Source organism: Coregonus clupeaformis, unplaced genomic scaffold, assembly GCF_020615455.1.
Source record: "Coregonus clupeaformis isolate EN_2021a unplaced genomic scaffold, ASM2061545v1 scaf0107, whole genome shotgun sequence".
Classification (NCBI taxonomy): Eukaryota; Metazoa; Chordata; class Actinopteri; order Salmoniformes; family Salmonidae; genus Coregonus; species Coregonus clupeaformis.
The window spans coordinates 251,167-276,712 of record NW_025533562.1 but is presented as its reverse complement, the minus strand read 5'-3'; the positions used below and the strand labels follow the sequence as shown (position 1 = coordinate 276,712).

Genomic DNA, 25,546 nt, shown 5'->3' with positions numbered 1-25,546 from the left:
ATTCCACTCACTCCATGGGCTGCTTGGACTGTGCGAGCCAGGTTCAGCCCCTTCCAGACATAAATGTCCCCATTCAGCGCTCCAGAGTATGTCACTTCTTCCTTTGCCGTAGCCAGGCACAGAATGGTCTGCAGGTCCCCGGTCTTCCCAAAGATCCCCCGCTTGGGTGTCAAGGCATTCCCACACAAGGTCCAGAACTGAGTAAAGAGAAAGCTCACTTTTTAGATGGCTTTGTTTTTTTGGTCAACTGACAATTTTTAAGTTAAACATCAGCACTGGTAATGCTTTATTTTACCCGCTATTTTAGCCCGCTGTTAACCAGGTTGTTAATTATTATGTAATTACTTAATTGCATTGTAATTACACTTGACACAAAAGTCACCATCTTCCATTTGGTACCAGATAGTTATCAATTGTGTTGAATTCTTTGAGGTAAGTACCAGAAAGTATCTATTGTTACCCCATAGTTTCATAGTTAAAACCTTATAAACACCAGGTAAGTACAAACTTAAAATGGGCTGTTAAATAAAGCACTACCATAGTTACACTATGTGTAGCTCCAATTATGGGGCTCAGGCCTCACCTTGATATGCTTCACCCCACAGCTTACTAGCCTGTGAAGTTGGAACGGATCCCAGGCAATATCAAAGATCTGAAACAGCAGCAAAAGCAGTTATTATGACCTGTGACATTAAGGAACACACCAGCGACACTGAAGAGCTACATTTTCTGTCTGCTTCATAGCACTGACATACACAAAAATGACATTAAAATGACATGAACTCCTTAGTGTCGACAGCGTAGATATTTAAAAAATAATAACTAGGTCCATGCATTGCAATCACAAGCAGCACTATTCCATACACGTGCTAACCCTTCCCTTTGAAATGTTAGTTGTTCACAAAAAAATATACCATACCCTGTCTGAGTGTCCAGTTGCTGTAGCCAGGACCCTGCCTTTTCTCCAGTCCCAGACACACACTGTGTTTTTGCCATCCAGCCCAACAGAGGCTAATCGCTACACAAGGGGACAATAGAAAACCAATTAGTGGCAAATCAAACCTGCTTAAGTTTATCCACTCTCTATGTTTAGGGTTAGCACCCATTCTGAAAAATGGCAGTCCTAAGGAGGCATTTTATAGAACACCGTAAAACCATTCTGAAACATTCTTCAAACATGGGAAAACATAAAAATGGTTTGTACAAGCTACCTTGCCATCTTAGAGTGTCATTATAGTTCCTGCACCCATGAGTGAATAGACAGTTCTTATTGCATATTTACATATACAGTGGGGAAAAAAAGTATTTAGTCAGCCACCAATTGTGCAAGTTCTCCCACTTAAAAAGATGAGAGAGGCCTGTAATTTTCATCATAGGTACACGTCAACTATGACAGACAAAATGAGAAAAAAAATTCCAGAAAATCACATTGTAGGATTTTTAATGAATTTATTGGCAAATGATGGTGGAAAATAAGTATTTGGTCAATAACAAAAGTTTCTCAATACTTTGTTATATACCCTTTGTTGGCAATGACACAGGTCAAACGTTTTCTGTAAGTCTTCACAAGGTTTTCACACACTGTTGCTTGTATTTTGGCCCATTCCTCCATGCAGATCTCCTCTAGAGCAGTGATGTTTTGGGGCTGTCGCTGGGCAACACAGACTTTCAACTCCCTCCAAAGATTTTCTATGGGGTTGAGATCTGGAGACTGGCTAGGCCACTCCAGGACCTTGAAATGCTTCTTACGAAGCCACTCCTTCGTTGCCCGGGCGGTGTGTTTGGGATCATTGTCATGCTGAAAGACCCAGCCACGTTTCATCTTCAATGCCCTTGCTGATGGAAGGAGGTTTTCACTCAAAATCTCACGATACATGGCCCCATTCATTCTTTCCTTTACACGGATCAGTCGTCCTGGTCCCTTTGCAGAAAAACAGCCCAAAAGCATGATGTTTCCACCCCCATGCTTCACAGTAGGTATGGTGTTCTTTGGATGCAACTCAGCATTCTTTGTCCTCCAAACATGACGAGTTGAGTTTTTACCAAAAAGTTATATTTTGGTTTCATCTGACCATATGACATTCTCCCAATCCTCTTCTGGATCATCCAAATGCACTTCAGATGGGCCTGGACATGTACTGGCTTAAGCAGGGGGACACGTCTCGCACTGCAGGATTTGAGTCCCTGGCGGCGTAGTGTGTTACTGATGGTAGGCTTTGTTACTTTGGTCCCAGCTCTCTGCAGGTCATTCACTAGGTCCCCCCGTGTGGTTCTGGAATTTTTGCTCACCGTTCTTGTGATCATTTTGACCCCACAGGGTGAGATCTTGCGTGGAGCCCCAGATTGAGGGAGATTATCAGTGGTCTTGTATGTCTTCCATTTCCTAATAATTGCTCCCACAGTTGATTTCTTCAAACCAAGCTGCTTACCTATTGCAGATTCAGTCTTCCCAGCCTGGTGCAAGTCTACAATTTTGTTTCTGGTGTCCTTTGACAGCTCTTTGGTCTTGGCCATTGTGGAGTTTGGAGTGTGACTGTTTGAGGTTGTGGACAGGTGTCTTTTATACTGATAACAAGTTCAAACAGGTGCCATTAATACAGGTAACGAGTGGAGGACAGAGGAGCCTCTTAAAGAAGAAGTTACAGGTCTGTGAGAGCCAGAAATCTTGCTTGTTTGTAGGTGACCAAATACTTATTTTCCACCATAATTTGCAAATAAATTCATTAAAAATCCTACAATGGGATTTTCTGGATTTTTTTTCTCAATTTGTCTGTCATAGTTGACGTGTACCTATGATGAAAATTACAGGCCTCTCTCATCTTTTTTAAGTGGGAGAACTTGCACAATTGGTGGCTGACTAAATACTTTTTTCCCCCACTGTAGGTATAGGGATTACATGTGGTATTACAGGTGTGACAAATAAAGTGGTGTAATATTTTACTTATCAGCAGTTACTGTGTAATGCTAAGTAATCACATTTCCGTTATAAAGTAACTACTGTACATTGTATAAATACGTGATGTTAAGTGTTGACAAAACCCTTTAAAAAAATGTTTCAATGAAGGATGCTCCAGGGTGAATTTTCCCCTAGGTACAGATCTCCACCCTACACCAAGAAGAACAGCTCAAAGTACTCAATCTAAGCTAAACCTTCTCAAATCAAAGGAGACCAGCTCAAAGGTGTTCCTCACCTGTCCGTCTACATCAAACGCCAGACACGCCACCCCATGTGTGTGCACGTCTCGCAGGATGGACACAGTCTGCAAAGCGTACGTGTCCCAAACACAGATGTAAGGTTCCTTCCCAACTTGTCCTGTGGCCACTTGAACTTTGTCAGGATGCATAGCAAGACTGTGTGGGTTGACCGGAGACAAATAACCATTATAAGCAGCATAGATCCTTTACAAAAAAACACAACTTATATGAAACATACTGATATACATAAACATTGGTTATCATGTATTTAACTATGCGTTTAAAGATGGAATCGGCAGTAAGGAAAACAGCACCACTGTCCGCCCCACTGCCGTTGTTCTCGCTTTTCTTTTGTTGACGGCGGAGGTGAGGAGCGTGGTAAAAAATAAAATAAAAAATACAAATGCAGTACATATTCTGCTGTTCTATCACGTGTGCAATGATGTCCGAGAAAAAATAAAAGTATTTGCGGTTTCCAGTAACTTCTTTGTCGTTGTAATATTGCAAACGGACGTGGCAGTTTCACCATTAAGGATTCCAGTTTTAATTTCCCAGTTAACATCCCGTAAAATGTACCACCATTTTATTTCATCAATTGTAATCCAGATAATATCCATATAATACCTTGACAATATGATTAGTGTTTCATTCCGTGTGAAAATGTAAAAACAATGACCAAGATATTTAGAATTTCATCCATAGAAAGGTCCTTTGGGGGAAGGATATTATTTATATTTGGCATTGTATCCAAAAGGATCATTGAGATCTAATTTATAATGTTGAGGTATTTGTACAATTTTGGACTTGCAGGCCTCATTCATTCAGTATTACTTTTAGTTTGTAGATGCTTCATAAGTCAGCGGCATTTGAAGCTTTACCGTGCTTTGACATAAGTAGTGTTTAGATTTGGATAAAAATACATTTTCAGCTTAGGATAAGACACGTTTGCATCTAAATCTGCACAAGGGCATCAGCCCTTGTGCGGACTGGCACATGCTTCCTCCAATTATTCTCCTCAAAGCAAGCCCAGAGGTTGCATGTCATTCTCACGGACAATGAGTGACTGTGTTCCCTATTTAGGACAACACGAAGATAAACATGATTTTCAATGATTTGCCCATCATCTCATACATTTTCCATGAATCCTTAATCCCTAGATGCTGTCCCAGTCAAAACTAGCATTGCACTTCAAAATCATGTCAAGCGGTCAAGTCAACCATACTTCATGCCACCTACTGGTGCTGGGTTACCCAGTTTAGATGGCCTTTACAAAGCATCATTATGAAAGTGCAAAAAATATTTCATCTGACAGCAGACTGGTGGCATTTTGCTGAAGAAAGAATCCCAGAATGTAGCTTTAATTCCACAAGCCAATAAAACTCACCTCTCAGGGAAAAGTGAATGCAGTATGTTTTCCTAATTTCATAGTTATTTTTACTAGGAAACATATCCTGCACTGGTGCGACCATACACTGAACCCAGGCTTGTAAAACAAACATTTTAATAAATATAATAGGTTTGCAGTTCATCGCATAAGCCCTTTTTGCTCATGGTTGGTGAATCCCCTTCTGGTGATTCCCTCCCTACATTAGCATATAGTCCATTGGTATGGGGAAATGAGTGCTAATTCTGGTGCATATGTCAAAGCATACGCTTATCCACGTCAACTGAAATGCTTATCAATTTCAATGTAGGCTACATGTAGCATAATTTGAGGCAGCTGTCCAACGTTTGCAAGCATATAAGACTACTTTTTATTAAGTGTTGTAGAACAATGGTCTTCATTATAATACTACAGGTATAGGCTATATCAATATGAATTGTAAAGTTTAAAAATGACTGCATGCAGTAACTAGCAATGGGCCGTGGTACCACATTTAATAATGCATTCCATTGAGCATGAATAGATGAATGCTGAAATAAATTAAACTATGAAGTCTGCAAATACTTCACAGACAAGCCACTGTATAATAGTAATGTGTACCTGACACAAGGTCTGGAAATGCAACCATTCAACAGCTATGAATTAAAGAAGCGAAAACAGGCAATCCTCAGGACAAGTTGTTTTCTGATTGGATGACCGATACCTCACTGGCCCAATCATGAGGCTCAATTTACCTCACATGGTGATGTCAATTGATTAACTCGAAGAGAAAATGAAACAAATGCAGAGATTTTCTATTTTAGCATTCCCAGACACCAATGCTAGCAAGTAGCAAGAATAAAGACTAACATAATGGGTAACGCGCACAAACTAGTATAGGATGTTCAATAGCAATGGTCTTGAGTCTGCTGTGTCAACTAAGTAGGCTGGGAGAATCTCAATTGTATACTCTTCACATCCCCTCTCCTTGCCTCATTCTCAAAACCCATTGGATGAGAAGGTCAGAGGGGAGGGACCTCTGGCTTTCTCATCCAATGGGTATTGAGAAGGAGACGAGGAGAGATGAGTGAGGATGCAATTGAGATCTTCCCATAAACTTTCAAGTAATGTCTCTTTGAAGTCAGTGGGAAAATGGGTGCCTGTCCAGCCTTTACAATGATTGGGGAAACACTGGTTCATGGATTTCATTTTAAGTGCTTCTGATAGTCTGTCAATTAACTCCTCTGTTCAAAAGTAATGTGTTAACACCCATCTATGCAAGTGCAAATCCAGAGGTTCAAATGTTGCATTTCACTAATTTTTCTGGTTCATTTTCACACAGAATGACCCTAATCTAAAAGGTCTGTGGATTAGGGCCTTACATGCTGGAGCAGTGGCTGATGAAGAGGTCAGGACACTTTGCTTGGTTTTGGGGTGCTTGGCACTTTCTCATTCAAACAAAATGATAACTAACATCTGGCTCGTATTCATTAGGCACCAAACAGCAGGGGAAAAAATGGAAACAAGGAAGGTCTACCTGAACCTGTCCAATAATTAATGCTTGTTTTACTTTGTTTTTCAATGACACTAAAACTACCAACAAACTATCAGCTGCAACTTTGTTGATACACAACAGCTTCCTGGGGTTACAGTTAGGGTTAGAGTAAGGCTTAGGGTGAGGTTTATGGTTAGGGCTAGGGTTAGCTCCAATGATATGGCCTGTCTGGCATTATCACTTCATTGAATGAGAGCTAACATGATTGTGAGGTTACTGTAGTGGAGGTTATTTGGAATTATGTTTTTATGATGAGGTAGGCCTATAGCCCTGCCCGCGAGCAGTGTCACCCTCGGCCCAGGTGGGAATTTCCTGTTGGTCTAATGGTTAAGATGTTGGTTTCCTGATTGAGATGGCCGCAGTATGAATCCGACCAGATACATTGGTGCCTAACGTGGGGTGGTCTCTAGCGGAGGTGGTCAAAGGGGGATGAATGTAGTAGAGGTGATTTGGAATCACACTTTCGTGTTAAGGTAGCTCTGTCTGCAAATTAAAACCGGTGTCGCACTTTGTCCAAGTGGGAATTTTCAGTTTGTCTAAAGACGTTGGTTTACCAAGTGAGAAAACCGTGGTATATTCGTACATTCATATGTTCAACCAGATACACTACCAGTGTTGTTGCGGTGTGTTAAAATGACACAAAGTAGCTTCAACATTCACTTCTGGAGGGTCAATGCATGACAAATGCAATGCAGAAGTTAAAAGAATCAGACGCTTGTGATGTAGCATGGAGAAAGCAATGCAAATGCAAAGTTACTTGCCGGACACTGTTTTGAAATGCCTGGACTTCTGGTGGACCGGAGGAATGCAAACCGCAGTCAGTGTGACCCTGTCATGACCCCGGCATAACTTCACCGAGAATTAATATTCCCTGTGAGTGGTTCAGTATAGCAGGGTTTCCCAACGCCCTGAACTGGCACACCTGATTCAATTAGTCAACTAATCATCAAGGCCTTGACAAGTTGAATCAGGTTTAGGGCTACAACAAATACCAATATGTGAAACGTCTGGTGGTCCCAGAGGAGAGTGTTGGGAAGTACTGCAGTATAGGGAGAGTAACTTTGAGGTAACTTACCTGATAATGTCATCATTGTGTCCCAAAAAGAACTTCTGAGTGTGTTCTCTGGTGTTGTAAACCACGCCAACTCCAGCGACGAAATATACAATCTCCTTCCCAGCAGTGTAATACAAGTTGTTGCGGCACTGATGCCCCCTGTATCCATGAATCCATTCCAACCTCAGTTGGCAACGTGGAGCAGTCTTGTCAGCCATGCTTTGTCAGACTATTAGACTATTGTATTTGGCTAAACTGCAATTCAACCTCAACCTCAGATCAACTCTATTCCAAAAATGCAGCAACATGAACACAGAGTAAAATCCTATAGAGGCTGGTCAAGAGAGTATGGCCACTAGTGTGTCACACTATAATGAGCTATCCCTTCTCCCTTGTCTGTTGCCAATCCCCTTTGACATACAGCCTATACAGTGGAGTTCTGCATTAACATGTAGCTCTACATTCCAGTATCATGGATTAATTATACTTGTTACAATCAGATGGCCTCATGAATCAACACGACCAATGAAATTGTTGCCTCTTCAAATTGCCTTCTATTTAGCATTTTATATTCTACATAAAACCGTTGTTGAACGGGTGAACTATATGACATACATTGATACGAAATAGCCATTATACTGTATACCTTTTTACCAATTCAAGGCATTTAAAATATAACCCGACTACTCTAATCCTATGTCATCTCATTCAGCTATTACAGCTCAATAGTCCTCAATGTTGGCTCACAAAACGAAAGCGTGGAAATGCATGTCAAAGGGTTACACTATCCTAAACGGTTGGGTGCGATATCAGGCGAAATATGAATATCTGACAGAATGGTATTCGTTCGGGTTCAATCATAAAACCATGACAAACCTCTTGACGATTTCGATTGACATCGACCGTGAAGCATTTGCCTTGTGCTTATTCCAGTTGAAATCAACGGATTACAACGCCGAGTTACACGCCGTCGATTCCCATGCAATACAGAATAATTGTATTAGCTCCAATACTCTCGGCGCGTTTCCGTCATTTATTCGCATCCCAAATGATGCTCAACACTAGGTCAACACTAGGTGAGCTGGAATTGATGGGAATGAGAAAGCATATAGAAAAAAACGCACAAATTATGATGAGGAAGGGCACAACACACGGAATCGTTATATTATTTTTTTTTCTTGGGGGGTGGGGGGGTGATATCCTTGGAATAAAGGACTCTGACGTATGCAGGATCCTCTTCAGGAGCGTTCTCGACGCAATTATTTTGAGAATAGGGCTCTCGTTGCCTTTACGCCTGCGGTGGTGCTTGGTTACCACGACGCTTCGTAGGCAATCTCCCATTTTAGCAATGGATTCTGGAGCTTGAAGTTCTCTACAGTCATCAAAACCATTACACTTATGGAACTGGCCTCTCCAAACAACTACTACGACCAGCACCAACAAAGCTCGAGCTCTGTCCTTGGAACCTGATAGAGAAATCTTTCGGATGTGCTCGAGCGCTGTCCGTAGTAGATGATAGTGTCACAGAGTTTCTAAACCCAGAGTCGCAACATCGCGGGCCTCCCGGAACGTTAGCGAAACAGACCAAACAGACCAGACCGGGGTTTGGGGTTTGAGGTGTCAAAATTCTAGGAGATATAAGAAGCTATGAAATATATATATGTATATATATATATATATATATATATATATATATATATAGTTGGCACAAAACTACCTCCATACTTCCATTAATTTTTTTCCATACCAGTTACCTTCAGACGAGTCCCGTGACACTTGTAGGGGTCATAGAGCAAACGGAGAACACCATCATGTTCGTGAGAATCTCATCTTTCCATAGAGTGGTCATATTAGTTTTGTAGGCCAAACTGTTCAGACGTTTCAGAAGTTGTTGCGAGAAGATCGATTTTCGGGATGTCTCATCGTCTGACAAACACCACTGTTGCTCGGCCACCTTCCACCACAGATGCTGAAGGCAGATGTAGTTGATTGAGACGCAGCCCATGCAAAAGTATGTGGACACCCCTTCAAATTAGTGGATTTGGCTATTTCAGCCACAAACGTTGCTGACAGGTGTATAAAATCGAGCACACAGCCATACAATCTCCATAGACAAACATTGGTAGTAGAATGGCCTTACTGAAGAGCTCAGTGACTTTCAACGTGGCACCGCCATAGGATGCCATCTTTCCAACAAGTCAGTTTTGTCAAATTTCTGCCCAGGTCAACTGCCTCAGTTAACTGTAAGTGCTGTTATTGTGAAGTGGAAACGTCTAGGAGCAACATGAAGGAGACCACTGAGTGCTGAAACGCGTAGCGCATAAAAAATCGTCTGTCCTCGGTTGCAACACTCACTACCAAATTCCAAACTGCCTCTGTAAGCAACGTCAGCACAATAACTGATCGTTGGGAGCTTCATGAAATGGGTTTCTGTGGCCGAGCAGCCGCACACAAGCCTAAGATCACTATGCGCAATGCCAAGTGTCGGCTGGAGTGGTGTAAAGCTCGCCTCCATTGGACTCTGGAGCAGTGGAAATGCGTTCTCTGGAGTGATGAAGCACGCTTCACCATCTGGCAGTCGGACGAATCTGGGTTTGGCAGATGCCAGGAGAACGCTACCTTCCCCAATGCATAGTGTCAACTGTAATGTTTGGTGGAGGAGGAATAATGTTCTGGGTCTGTTTTTCATGGTTTGGGCTAGGCCCCTTAGTTCCAGTGAAGGGGAAATCTTAACTCTATAGCATACAATGACATTCTCGACGATTCTGTGCTTCCATCTTTGTGGCAACAGTTTGGGGAAGGCCCTTTCCTGTTTCAGCATGACAATGCCCCCGTGCACAAAGTGGCAACCGCCATTGTTATGATATAACAATGTTATATAGTTTTTCTTACATCTAGCTAGCCTAGTAGACACAGTTTCCACTAGATAGCATAGCCACAAAGTCAAAATTGGCTAGGCTATCATAAAAATTAATGAAAATAAAAATTGCTTTTTGGTCTTAATTTAAGTTTAGGCCTAAGGTTAGCAGCAGTGGTGTAAACTACCTAAGTCAAAATACTTTAAATAACTACTTATGTAGTTTTGGGGGGGTTTCTATACTTTACTTAACTATTCATATTTTTGACTACTTTTACTTTTATTTCACTACATTCCTAAAGAAAATAATGTACTTTTTACTCTATACATTTTCCCTGACACCCAAAAGTACTCGTTACATTTTGAATGCTTAGCAGGACAGGAAAATGGTCCAATTCACACACTTAAAGGGAAGGTTCACCCATTTTGAATGTTATGTTGTTTTTGTGCATCTCTGAGTGATGTTCTATCGACTCCCTGGGTCATTTCATGTTTTCATGTGTATCTGAGTTATTAGCGTTCAATCAGGCAGAAATCCGTCCGGTATGACGTAGCACCGTAAAGTTGCTCTCGCTACCATGGAAGTTAATAGGAGTTGCATGAACTCACTCTGTGTGCAATGATAGTATTTAATATGATTTGTAAATGACTACCCCATCTCTGTAAGGTCCCTCAGTCGCGCTCTAGCGACTCATTGTGGCGGGCCGGGTGCCTGCAGGCTGACCTTGGTCGTCAGTTGAGTGGTGTTTCCTCCGACACATTGGTGCGGCTGGTTCCTCCGAAACATGACCCGCCAAACCGTGCTTCTTAACACCCGCCCGCTTAACCTGGAAGCCAGCCGCACCAATGTGTCGGAGGAAACACCACTCAACTGACGACCAAGGTCAGCCTGCAGGCGCCCGGCCCGCCACAAGGAGTCGCTAGAGCGCAATGAGCCAAGTAAAGCCCCCCCCGGCCAAACCCTCCACTAACCCGGACGATGCTGGGCCAATTGTGCACCACCCTATGGCACTGCCGGTCACGGCCGGTTGTGACACAGCCTGGGATCGAACCCGGGTCTGCAGTGACGCCTCAAGCACTGCGATGTAGTGCCGTAGACCGCTGCACTACTCGGGAGGCCCGGCCAAATATGATTTTAAAACAGTTACAGAGTTTAATGGCTGTGATAGAAGATAACTGAGGATGGATCGACAACATTGTAGTTACTCCACAATACTAACATAAATTACAGAGTGAAAAGAAGGAAGCCTGTACAGAATAAAACTATTCCAAAACATGCATTTTGTTTGCGATAAGGCACTAAAGTAATACTGCAAAAACGTGGCAAAGAAATTAACTTTTTGTCCTGAATGCAAAGTGTTATGTTTGGGGCAAATCCAACACAACACCTCACTGAGTACCACTCTTCATATTTTCAAGCATGGTGGTGGCTGTATCATGTTATGGGTATGCTTGTCTTCAGCCAGGACTATGGAGTTTTTTTTGGATAAAAATAAACATTCAAGTATTTTGTGTAGACGTTGACAAAAAAATGACAATTAAATCCATTTGAATCCCACTTTGTAACACAACAAAAAAAGTCAAAGGTTGCAAACACTTTCTGAAGGCACTGAAGCCCTTGTCTTCTAAGACAACAAGAATGACAGAAGATAAGCTGCATGTAGTTGACGAACAAATAGCCTACCAAAATGTCGGCAATTCTAAGAAGAAACATAGGCCTATGTAAATTAGGCATAAAAAAAAGATTGTGCACACCCCTGTCAAAAAAATCGTTCCTGCATTTTCTGTATTTGCGGGTGCGGTGTGGGCCTCAGATTTTCACTTTATCACATATAGTAGGGCGGTTATGGATGGGTTATTAGCAATTGCGGGCTGGTGCAGGTTAACAAAAATATGACCCGCACATCACAAGTGTATAAGGTGCTCTGTGCTGACGTTATAGACTAGGGCTTTTAAACTTCGAATGTGTATTTAGTTACAAGACCAGTGGCTGCATTGACCGCACAGAGCAGACAGAGTAGAGTTAAAGTACTAATTAGATTACAGCAAGACATTATGGCATCAACGTTCAACATTTTCAAGCAGACGAGCTCCACTTTTCCAAAATCATTGATAACACACAGACTATAATGTTTAAAAGCATTTTAATGACATCGCACATATTTGAGAGAGAGAGAGAGAGAGAGAAAACAAAAGTCTACAGGTGCAGTTTCATACATCAGAAAGCCGGGTCAATGTTCTATATATGCCCAAAGACCCAGGCATTGCAAAGAAATTCATTCCTGTTACATCATTTCTGATTGTGCAGTAAGATGTTGTTGTTTTTTCAATACAATAGATACAGTGACAAAGAAATGCACACTATGTATCAAATAGAAGGATAACCTAGCAAAAATGATAATGTGCAGTGCTAGAGCCAACAAGCAAGCAACCTTTTTTTGAGGATTACCTTTTTTGCAGTAAATGCTGAATTTCACGTTTCCATTTAACATCAATGCTTTAAAGTGTTTATTATACATACTGATTTTATAATCTGTAGCCAACTATAATTATTTGGAAACATATATTATGATGCAACTCAAGAGGGACAAAAGTAAACAAACAAAGGAAAAACATGTACAAAAAAAAATTACTGGTCCATCATATAAAACATTATTCCATGAGGAAATAATTTCAAGACATTCATCTTGTTTCAATTACAGGTGTATTATTAGGCTTATCTTGACCTAAAAAGACATGCGCTTATTGATATTACTGGCTAACTATGCCCTTTTGGAGCCTGATATTTTCTTGAGGTTGTTTGTTTCAAATTTAAACTCAAGTAGGAATCATAGTAAATGATGTTGGAAAGTTTCATTACATTTTTTATTCAATATGTGTATGTGCAGTCACAAAAAAATTAATTATTTTGAAGCACTGTTGTCTCCTTTCCAACAGCAAAAGAGAATGCAGGCCTGCCTCTTGAAGACACCCTCACAAAATTGAGGAAATGTTTAAATACTCAGACCCATCTGAACAAAACACAATGACAAGGGAAAAGCACAAAAACACACAAAACAATTTTTACAAGTAAAAAATCAACTTTAAAAAAATAAAATGGTCCTCATGATATTACCAAATCAATTTCATGATGGAACCTGCCCCATACACCTTGACACTCTTAACAAAGTACAAATGTTTATTTTACATTTGTATTTCAAGTCTCATCAATCCTTTTACCCAATTCAAGGAACATTAGGCACAGCATGTGGTGTATTTGAGCTGGAATATCATTGTGGCTGGGCAGACAAAAATGAAACAGAAGGAAAGAAAAAAAAACAATACTGCACTAATAAAAAACTGAATGTCTTCATTGCTGAGAAACTTTATAGTTTTTTCTTGCTGAAGAGGCTGAATCGCTTCTCCTTGTCCTTCTCCTTGTCTTTCTCCCGCTTGACTGGGCTGGATTCGGTGGTGAGGGTGACGGTGGCGGGCAGGGTCTGGGCTCGGTTCGACGCCGGAGTGCTCTGGTTGCTGGGTGTAATCGATACCTTGTCAGGTGTCCCCGCATTCAGAATGGCCTGGATCCATGTGCTCATCTCCTCCTGTAAGGAATCATTGAAAGGTCAGTTTCCTAAACACTTTCTAGCTAATGTGGCGCTTTCTCTGTCTCAAAAACCCAGCTCCACAGCAGCGAGAGAATGGCAATTGAAAATATCTATGTTTAGAAGTGAATGAAATTTGCCAAATAAGTACTTTTATTTTCTACGAGTGGACTGAGTCTGGGTCGTTATGAGATATAAAATGCCACTTTAGCTTGGGCATTTTTGGGAAACTCATTCTAGAACAACTAGCCCAAGAATTAGGTTGGGTAGTCAAGACCAGGGCCTCTATTCAAAAGTTGTTGCTCATTTGTTTCACAGTATACCCACTGTTTTGTTTTGGCCTACTAAAACAATCTTTAACACGATTACACTGAATGTTAGACAAAGGAAACAGACGTACTTCATCTTTGGCTTGGAAGAGATACTCATTTCCATCCGTAACTCTGAAAAAAAAAGAAAGAAATGTTGGTAACTTTATAAACATATATATTTGAGATTCAAAAGAGATATGGATAGCAACATTTACTAAACAATGTTTCATTCTGAAATGGCAGTCATTAAGCTGAACTGGTTCTAACAAAATTAACTAGAGCATTAAGAAATCAGATTTAGACTGAAGCAGATAGCGTAATGAAGTGCAACTGACAGGATCCACTTCTGGGGTGATTCTGGAAGAGGGAACTTGAACACAACTCTCATTTATATATATTTTTTTTACATGCGCTATCTTAACCTGAGTTTGAAGACATGCTTCTTTTTTTTGTAATCCATGGCCACATCACACACAGCCCCCATTAGACTGATCGGAATCGCGTTGTGGTAGGGGACGCCTTGACCAGCAGCCTTGTTGTCTTTGTAGAAGCCCATTTCCTGATTGTTGATAACGCAGTACACGTTATGCCAGGATCTGAAAAAGAGACCCCAATGAGTCATTGTAAGCCTGGGATGTACTGTATAACACAAGTTAACTTCCTTAAAATAATATATTTTATATAAAAATAAACGGTATAATTAAATTACTTCTTCCAAACAATGCTATTTTGATTCTCTCTTTTGATCCAGTTCCCCTTGTTCACCATACCTGCTTGAGGCCTTCTTGTTGTGTCCCTCCCACTCATGCTTGCGGTGCAGGAAGCCCTCCAGCTGAGCTGCAGGCAAATCCGGGTTCTGGGTCGGCAACATGGAGGACAGGCTGCCCTTTCCCCGGCCGGCTGGCTGTGGGCGAGGGAATGGGGCTCGGATCCTTTGAGTTCTGCTCTGCCACTCCATTCATGATCTCAACTCCGTCCACGCCATTCTGAGAGTGAGAGAGAGTGAGAGTGAGAGTGAGAAGAGAGAGAGGTGTGAAGCCCCCCATCATTTTCCCCAATCATGCCTTAAAACTAGAGATAATATGCTTAAAACGCTAATAGCTAATTTTGGTTTTTGGACAAAGAATCCTGACTGAGTAGGCCTCTTGTTGCCTCGGGCTGTGATTGAGCCCTAGACCTGTTGGAGTGTTGGAACACACTGAGCCATGAGCTTCTGTCTACATCCATGAGAGCCTGTGCGCATGGACTACTCGTCGGCTGTGAACGGAGAAGCTAAATAAGTAATAAGTCATTACAGCAGCCTCGAATGATGCTGACATCTAAACTATAATTTCCCCCTCCAGAAATGAGCCCAATATAAAATATTGGTCCATATTATCAGGCAAGTGTGCTATTTAGCAATAAGCATTATCACCTGATGTAGCCCACCTGATGCAATGAATAAATAAGCTGAGGCGTTGCCCATCTGCATTTACCCCATTGGGCTAATCATTAGCTAGATCAAAAAATATAAAGTCTAAACATTCGGCTATCTTGATGCTAGTTACAGCAACATATTAATGACTTGAATGTCCCAAGAAAATGTTCCACTGGCACTCAGCCAACCAAGGCTCATGTAGCCTACAGTGAATATACTGTTTGCCTACCAGTTACACCTGATCTGTGTTACATTTAGCCCCGGTCTTCCCTTTTGCATTCATGGCAATTGGCGCCTGCTAATGCGCATAAACCATGCCGGTGCTAAAAACTCCCGTTCTAAAATGGTGCATTTGACTAATTTCTTGGATTTGAGAAATAAGTGTAGCCTAGTAACATTAGAAAGCTCAGTGATCCTCCTCTTTAAACAGTGGCCATCAAAACTGCTTTCAAAGGTGTTTTCCCGCGACTGCATTTAGAATGTTGTAGGCTACAATGACTGGGCATGCATATTTGTCTTCCTGTGCGGCACTCGCAATTTCAATGCGCCTCGAGAGGAATATTATTTTCTCGCATTAAATGCGACCGACAGGCAGAACAATTGAACAGGTAAACTATTCTACTATGGGGTTGTCTGATTTTGCTGCCGCTTACTCGTGTTGTTGGCTGTGGAAAATTAAATGTGGACAACACATTTTCCATTAGATCATTCAAATAACGAAAGGTGTCTCAGCTCTGCCTGGCTCTCATTTGGATCATAGGTGCCGGGTCTCGGACCTATAACACCACTAAAAGGCTAAAATGAATGTCCACATATGTTTAAAAGGATGACTATGTAAAATGAAACAGTACTGATCCATGAGTAGATTAAACATGTATTTTTCATTCTAGTATGCACTTTGTGACAAACCTATTTCTAAGACAGTTATACAAATACAATTGGGTTAATTCAGTATTTCTGTCAGGTCTTTGCAATGGTAAAAAAAATACGTACAGTGGGGAAAAAAAGTATTTAGTCAGCCACCAATTGTGCAAGTTCTCCCACTTAAAAAGATGAGAGAGGCCTGTAATTTTCATCATAGGTACACGTCAACTATGACAGACAAAATGAGAAAACAAATTCCAGAAAATCACATTGTAGGATTTTTTATGAATTTATTTGCAAATTATGGTGGAAAATAAGTATTTGGTCAATAACAAAAGTTTCTCAATACTTTGTTATATACCCTTTGTTGGCAATGACACAGGTCAAACGTTTTCTGTAAGTCTTCACAAGGTTTTCACACACTGTTGCTGGTATTTTGGCACATTCCTCCATGCAGATCTCCTCTAGAGCAGTGATGTTTTGGGGCTGTTGCTGGGCAACACAGACTTTCAACTCCCTCCAAAGATTTTCTATGGGGTTGAGATCTGGAGACTGGCTAGGCCACTCCAGGACCTTGAAATGCTTCTTACGAAGCCACTCCTTCGTTGCCCGGGCGGTGTGTTTGGGATCATTGTCATGCTGAAAGACCCAGCCACGTTTCATCTTCAATGCCCTTGCTGATGGAAGGAGGTTTTCACTCAAAATCTCACGATACATGGCCCCATTCATTCTTTCCTTTACACGGATCAGTCGTCCTGGTCGCTTTGCAGAAAAACAGCCCCAAAGCATGATGTTTCCACCCCATGCTTCACAGTAGGTATGGTGTTCTTTGGATGCAACTCAGCATTCTTTGTCCTCCAAACACGACGAGTTGAGTTTTTACCAAAAAGTTATATTTTGGTTTCATCTGACCATATGACATTCTCCCAATCCTCTTCTAGATCATCCAAATGCACTCTAGCAAACTTCAGACGGGCCTGGACATGTACTGGCTTAAGCAGGGGGACACGTCTGGCACTGCAGGATTTGAGTCCCTGGCGGCGTAGTGTGTTACTGATGGTAGGCTTTGTTACTTTGGTCCCAGCTCTCTGCAGGTCATTCACTAGGTCCCCCCCATGTGGTTCTGGGATTTTTGCTCACCGTTCTTGTGATCATTTTGACCCCACGGGGTGAGATCTTGCGTGGAGCCCCAGATCGAGGGAGATTATCAGTGGTCTTGTATGTCTTCCATTTCCTAATAATTGCTCCCACAGTTGATTTCTTCAAACCAAGCTGCTTACCTATTGCAGATTCAGTCTTCCCAGCCTGGTGCAGGTCTACAATTTTGTTTCTGGTGTCCTTTGACAGCTCTTTGGTCTTGGCCATAGTGGAGTTTGGAGTGTGACTGTTTGAGGTTGTGGACAGGTGTCTTTTATACTGATAACAAGTTCAAACAGGTGCCATTAATACAGGTAACGAGTGGAGGACAGAGGAGCCTCTTAAAGAAGAAGTTACAGGTCTGTGAGAGCCAGAAATCTTGCTTGTTTGTAGGTGACCAAATACTTATTTTCCACCATAATTTGCAAATAAATTCATTAAAAATCCTACAATGTGATTTTCTGGATTATTTTTTCTCAATTTGTCTGTCATAGTTGACGTGTACCTATGATGAAAATTACAGGCCTCTCTCATCTTTTTAAGTGGGAGAACTTGCACAATTGGTGGCTGACTAAATACTTTTTTCCCCCCACTGTATATAGAGAGCAAAGCATTGTCATTGACTAAGCTTCGTGACAGAAGATTATGAATCAGATGTGAGATCATGTACAACCACTGAAAGGTGTTGTTTGGAGAGCTCAATATAACCTTAGAGAGAAGCTAAAGGAATGGATGGGAAACTTTAAAAAGCTGCCAATTTATGTACTGCTTGTCAGAACACACCACATAATGATGCATTGGTGGAGAATGATAGAGAAGAATATATGTAGAGAATGTGTCTGTTAAAGAGGCATGAGCAAACTCCATTCTGCCACTCCATAACCACTTCACTCTTGTCAAAACACATTATCTTTGACCAAGGGTCCTTCTGGTCTCAACAACAACAAAACATCCTTTGCACTACTTGGCTGTTGTACTGCTAAACCAATCGACAGGTGTTATTACGCAATAGGTCGTTTTGAGTTGTCATCATTGTTGGTAATTAGTGCCGGCCCCTAGCCTTTGGGGGGCCCCTAAGCGAGATTTGGTTGTGGGCAAAACATTTTAGTGCCCCCCTCTTGACGGCGGAGATAAATATTTAAGTTTAAAATTAATTTCCTGCAATTCTACACATTTTGCCATGGGGAGTAAAGAAAATGTTTCAGTTTTAAAGCAAGCTTTCTGCAATTCTACACAATTTGCCATCGGGTGGAGAGAAATCTTTGTAGTTTAATAGCAATTTCCTGCAATCTTAGATATTTTGCCAAGACTTATGCCATGTTAATGATATCTGAGTGAGAGTGACTAAAGAAAATCAATGGGGGCCCCCTGGAGGTCAGGGCCCCTGGGCACCTGGGGTCGGTATTCGACCATGATTACTACACGTTTAGATAGCTTTTTAGATTTTTATAACTAAACCAAGATAGACCACAGCCCGTCATTTCAAATGGGTACAAATTAGTCATAGTGGGCAGAACAAGCAAGGAGGTGGGCAGAGCCAAGCACGAGCTAGCGAGATCCTATTGGTGCATTGTAGCATACATTTGCATATTTCTGTTAGGGAACGCCTACGCTGTGAAGTGTGCGTGTGCAATAACTCAATTCACCTTTGCACTCCTTCTAAACAATGCACATTTTAAAAAAATTAGCAAAGGCTAAGGTCTACAAAACTTAGTCCACTCTGTTTGTAACAGATTCTAGTTTTGGGAACAGAAAACTGTATTTAGATCAAATGTTTAATCGATGAGAAAATGTGCAGAATGTCGGCCAAAATTCATCTCGTTCCAGCTTCTCCCACTGCCAGACACTTGGCTTCCTCTCCCTGCCATGAGTGGAAACGCCAAGCGGATGCTTCACATTTATACATCCGGTGAAATATCTGTCTCATAGTTCTATCTGTGATGATATGGTGTGTGGTCCTCCCACTACGACTCGGGAAACAATGCAATTTACTAGGTTACAGATGAAATAATTTATGATGGACTTCACAGGGTAGTGAAGTGCCCGGTGATCTTGATGCTCCTTTTCCAATAAATATTGAGGGTCTGATTCTGGTGACAATGATGATCAATGCTTGACTGCCGTTTGACCAGTAAAAATACTCTTGCTCTTATCCATAATAATCTCATCATGTAGACTAGCCTACCTGCACTGTATCTGTTGGCTAGAGCGCACGTGCCAAGAGCAGAGTAGGCACATTTGCTATTTAAAGCAACAGTTTTTGTGACAAAACTACAGGTAGAGTTGAAAAGGCGATGGAAACACATTTACCTTATTTTATTCAGTACATTAAAACATAAGCTAATTTTTTTTGTGTGTGCACTATGTCATCACGCACTGATTTTTATCCACAACAAGTCAATTTGGTGGAAACACACCACTGGTAAGAAAATGCGCATGTTTTCTTTATGTGGATTTTAGAATATTCGCATGAAAATCTGTAGCCAATTGGATGGAAACCTAGCTAGTAACTGCCATAACAAGAGAAAAACTACTGATGCACAACCAAATTTCAAAATTGCACCTTGTGTATTCTACTATTCTAACTATCAACAGTAAGTTGAGACCCTGTCTGAGTTCCTAAAAAAAATTAAATACTGTATATATATATTTTATTATTTGGGGTCGGGAGCGACCACTTATGTTGCTTATGCCTGGAGCCGGACCTGTTGATAATGTCAACCTGAGGCCAACAAGCATTTTGTCTGTGTTTTTAAGGACAAAAATGACCTAAAGCTTAAAGTTCCGCATAATTATCAAAGCACAGTAGCTGTGTGACATGGGGGTAGAGATCCTGTTCTATTCTTATGCTTACACTGTAGCAGACCTGGGTTCAAATACATATGTATTTGATTATTTGTTATGTAAATACTTATTTTCTGTTTATTTGAGTACTTTAAAATAGTGTGGCCCGAATCAACTACTGCTATTGGAAGTATTTTAAAGTATTTTAAAATAATTTCCAATAAATAGCAGGTATGGTGAACAAGGGGAACTGGATCAAAAGAGAGAATCAAAATAGCATTGTTTGGAAGAAGTAATTTAATTATGCCGTTTATTTTTATATAAAATATATTATTTGAAGGAAGTTAACTTGTGTTATCTGTAGCTCAGCTGGTAGAGCACGGCGCTTGTAACGCCAGGGTAGTGGGTTCGATCCCCGGGACCACCCATACACAAAAATGTATGCACGCATGACTGTAAGTCGCTTTGGATAAAAGCGTCTGCTAAGTGGCTTATTATACTTATTTCAAATACTATTTTCAAATGCCTGGGTTACATGCATGGAAGTGTATTTGAGTTTTCAAATACTTTCCAAGTGTACTTCCAAATACATTCCAATAATCAACTACTTGTCTTTTCAAATATATTTTTTAAATAAATATTTACTTTGAAATGTCTTTGAAAGTAATTGAAATACCCTAAATAGTATTTGAACCCAGGTCTGCACTGTAATACCATTCCAATGCACTAGGTTTGATATCAATCAAGAACAATTATTTCGATAGACAAACACATTTTTCTCTTAGGGGCATCTTTACACTTCTCACTGATAACGCCTTACAGATCAAATATATTTCATTTAAATAAATCAAACAATGAGTATTAACAGACATTGCTGCTTCACTGATCTACATATACTTGGGTCTTAGTTTGTAGTTAGTAGTGATTCAGGAATTACTGGGATGACAGGGTAGCGCAGGACAAAATGCAGATTGTGGGCTGGTAAGAATGAACCTACACAAGAGGTGGCCATGACAGCAGTGGCGTCATGCACCAACATTAATTATTATTATAATTTGAAGGGACATGGATGGCACCAAAATAATGTAATTCATATTTCATATATACCATTTTTCAAAATATTAATATTTCATTATTCAGCTTTAATGCAATGATGTTTTCTGGGAAATGGCTCAGATGCAAACGATGCACCTTAGGTGAGATGTAACAATGTAAAGATCTGAGAAGTAAGGCCCTAGTCAGTCTATCCTTCCATATCCTTTTCTGTACATAATGCCCTGAATCTATTCTACAACGCCCGGAAACCTGCCCCTTTTTTTCTCTGTACCCAACGCACTAGAAGACCAGTACATAAAGCCTTTACCCATATCCTTATTCTATTCCTCCTCTGTTCCTCTGGTGATGTAGAGGTTAACCCAGGCCCTGTAGCCCCCAGTATCACTCCTACTCCCCAGGTGTTATTATTTGTTGACTTCTGTAATCGTAAAGCCTTGGATTCTTGCACGTTAATATCCGAAGCCTCCTTCCTAAGTTTGAGTTATTCACTGCGCTAGCACACTCCGCCAACCCTGATGTTCTAGCAGTGTCTGAATCCTGGCTTAGGAAGGCCACCAAAATTCAGAAATGTCCATCCCCAACTACAACATTTTCCGTCTCGATAGAACTGCCAAAGGGGGTGGGGGTTGCAATCTACTGTAGAGATAGCCTGCAGAGCTCTATCGTACTATCCAGGTCTGTGCCCAAACAGTTTGAGCTTCTACTGCTAAAAATCCACCTTTCCAGAAATAAGTCTCTCACTGTTGCCGCTTGCTACAGACCCCCCTCAGCCCCGAGCTGTGCCCTGGACACTATATGTGAACTGATTGCCCCCCATCTATCCTCAGAGTTCGTACTGCTTGGTGACCTAAACTGGGATATGCTTAACACCCCGGCCAACCTACAATCTAAACTAGATGCCCTCAATCTCACACAAATTATCAACGAACCTACCAGGTACAACCCTACATCTGTAAACATGGGCACCCTCATAGATCTCATCCTGACAAATTTACCCTCTAAATACACCTGCGCTGTCTTCAACCAGGATCTCAGCGATCACTGCCTTATTGCCTGCGTCCGTAATGGGTCCGCGATCAAACGACCACCCCTCATCACTGTCAAAACGCTCCCTAAAACACTTTAGCGAGCAGGCCTTTCTAATTGACCTGGCCCGTGTATCCTGAATGGATATTGACCTCATTCCGTCAGTAGAGGATGCCTGGTTGTTCTTTAAAAGTGCTTTCCTCTCAATCTTAAATAAGCATGCCCCATTCAAAAAATTCAGAACTAAGAACAGATATAGCCCCTGGTTCTCCTCAGACTTGACCGCGCTTGACCAGCACAAAAACATCCTGTGGCGTACTGCATTAGCATCGAACAGCCCCCGTGATATGTAACTTTTTAGGGAAGTCAGGAACCAATATACACAATCAGTTAGGAAAGCAAAGGCTAGCTTTTTTAAACAGAAATGTGCATCCTGTAGCACTAACTCCAAAAAGTTTTGGGACACTGTAAAGTCCATGGAAAATAAGAGCACCTCCTCCCAACTGCCCACTGCACTGAGGCTAGGAAACACTGTCACCACCGATAAATCTACAATAATTGAGAATTTTAACAAGCATTTTGCTATGGCTGGCCATGCTTTCCACCTGGCTACCACTACCCCGGCCACCAGCTCTGCACCCTCCGCTGCAACTTGCCCATGCCCACTCCGCTTCTCCTTCACACAAATTCAGACAGCTGATGTTCTGAAAGAGCTAAAAAATCTGGACCCCCTACAAATCAGCTGGGCTAGACAATCTGGACCCTTTCTTTCTTAAATTAGCCGCCGAAATTGTCGCAACCCCTATTACTAGCCTGTTCAACCTCTCTTTCGTAACGTCTGAGATCCCCAGAGATTGGAAAGCTGCCGCGGTCATCCCCCTCTTCAAAGGGGGTGACACTCTAGATCCTAACTGTTATAGACCTATATCCATCCTGCCCTGCCTTTCTAAAGTATTTGAAAGCCAAGTTAACAAACAGATCACCGACCATTTAGAATCCCACCGTACCTTCTCCGCTATGCAATCCGGTCATGGGTGCACCTCAGCCACGCTCAAGGTCCTAAACAATATTATAAACGCGATCGATAAAAGACAGTACTGCACAGCCGTCTTCATCGACCTGGCCAAGGCTTTCGACTCTGTCAACCACCGCATTCTTATTGGCAGACTAAATAGCCTTGGTTTCTCTAATGACTGCCTCGCCTGGTTCACCAACTACTTCTCAGATAGAGTTCAATGTGTCAAATCGGAGGGCCTGTTGTCTGGACCTCTGGCCGTCTCTATGGGCGTGCCACAGGGTTCAATTCTCGGGCCGATTCTATTCTCTGTGTATATCAATGATGTCGCTCTTGCTGCTGGTGACGCTCGGATCCACCTCTATGCGGACGACACCATTTTGTATACATCTGGCCCTTCATTGGACACTGTGTTAACAAACCTCCAAACGAGCTTCAATGCCATACAACACTCCTTCCGTAGCCTCCAACTGCTCTTAAACACTAGTAAAACTAAATGCATGCTCTTCAACCGAACGCTGCTTGCACCCGCCCACCCGACTAGAATCACTACTCTCGGCGGGTCTGACCTAGAGTATGTGGACAACTACAAATACCTAGGTGTCTGGTTAGACTGTAAACTCTCCTTCCAGACTCACATTAAGTATCTCCAATCAAAAGTTAGATCTAGAATCGGCTTCCTATTTCGCAACAAAGCCTCCTTCACTCATGCTGCCAAACATGCCCTCGTAAAACTGACTATCCTACTGATCCTTGACTTCGGCGATGTAATTTACAAAATAGCCTCCAACACCCTACTCAGCAAATTGGATGTAGTCTATCACAGTGCCATCCGTTTTGTCACCAAAGCCCCATATACTACCCACCATTGTGACCTGTACGCTCTTGTTGGCTGGCCCTCACTACATATTCGTCGCCAAACCCACTGGCTCCAGGTCATCTATAAATCACTGCTAGGCAAATCCCCATCTTATCTTAGCTCACTGGTCACCATAGCAACACCCACCCGTAGTCTGCGCTCCAGCAGGTATATCTCATTGGTCATCCCCAAAGCCAACACCTCCTTTGGCCGCCATTCCTTCCAGTTCTCTGCTGCCAATGACTGGAACGAACTGCAAAAATCTCTGAAGCTGGAGACTCTTATCTCCATCACTAACTTTAAGCGTCAGTTGTCAGAGCAGCTTACCGATCACTGCACCTGTACACAGCCTTTCTGAAATTAGCCCACCCAACTACCTCATCCCCATATTGTTATTTATTTTGCTAATTTGCACCCCAGTATCTCTATTTGCACATCATCTTTTGCACATCTATCATTCCAGTATTATACGAAATTGTAACTATTTTGCACTATGGCCTATTTATTACCTTACCTCCCTAACTTACTACATTCGCACACACTGTATATATATTTTCTGTTGTATTTTTGACTTTATGTTTTGTTTACCCCATATGTAACTCTGTGTTGTTGTTTTTATCGCACTGCTTTGCTTTATCTTGGCCAGGTCGCAGTTGTAAATGAGAACTTGTTCTCAACTGGCTTACCTGGTTAAATAAAGGTGAAATAAAAATAAAATAAAAAAATTGGTCCTAAAAGCTGGCATATTTTTGGTGGTAAGCTTTGGAGCAGTAACTTACCTGTGGGGAATCCTGGTCCGAGGGCAGTCCGTTCTGCAGTCTGTTCTCTACTCCACTGTGGAGAATATACAGTAGAAAGGGATCATCAGGAAGCGAATCAGCGAAGTTGAGTAAGTATGCATGAGCTACCTAACAACTTGCCTGTGGTGATTTTCGTAGCTAACTTGATTTACTTGAAAGTGTCACAACTGTTTGACAGTCAATCTTCTAAACAAAATATGTCAGTGTTTCCCAAGCTCGGTCCTGGGGACCCAAAGGGTGCACATGTTGGTTTTTTGCCCTAGCACTACACAGCTGATTCAACTAATCTAAGCTTAATGATGAGTTGATTATTTAAATCAACTGTGTAGTACATTTACATTTACATTTTAGTCATTTAGCAGACGCTCTTATCCAGAGCGACTTACAGTTATTATTTTTGTAAAAAAAAAAATCCATACTGGCCCCCCGTGGGAATCGAACCCACAACCCTGGCGTTGCAAACGCCATGCTCTACCAACTGAGCTACATCCTAGGGCAAAAACCAAAACATGCACCCCTTGGGGTCCCCAGGACAGAGTTTGGGAAACACTGAAATACGTAAAAGGAAGCACTTTGTTATCTGGGTCTTTGAGATAAGTAACATACTACCATTAGCTACGATGGCTTTGGGAAACACACCCTGGTCTGTTTCTTTACCAACACCACTAC

General features: G+C 41.6%; 1 protein-coding gene and 1 pseudogene across 2 annotated transcripts in view; both read right to left on the bottom strand.

Moving 5' to 3' along the window:
* LOC123483394 (echinoderm microtubule-associated protein-like 6) overlaps nucleotides 1-8,226 on the bottom strand; it is an 80,597-nt gene extending 72,371 nt beyond the window's left edge. For both annotated transcript variants that reach the window (XM_045213365.1, XM_045213366.1), the window contains exons 1-5: nucleotides 7,189-8,226; nucleotides 3,192-3,351; nucleotides 920-1,018; nucleotides 584-652; nucleotides 12-197 (exon numbers count right to left, since the gene is read on the bottom strand). In XM_045213365.1, coding sequence (XP_045069300.1) covers nucleotides 12-197; nucleotides 584-652; nucleotides 920-1,018; nucleotides 3,192-3,351; nucleotides 7,189-7,385 — 711 coding nt within the window. In that variant the 5' untranslated portion in view covers nucleotides 7,386-8,226. The remainder of the gene's footprint in view (nucleotides 1-11; nucleotides 198-583; nucleotides 653-919; nucleotides 1,019-3,191; nucleotides 3,352-7,188) is intronic.
* Nucleotides 8,227-13,211: 4,985 nt separating this feature from the next.
* Nucleotides 13,212-25,546, bottom strand: part of LOC121572334 — a 95,766-nt pseudogene continuing 83,431 nt past the window's right edge.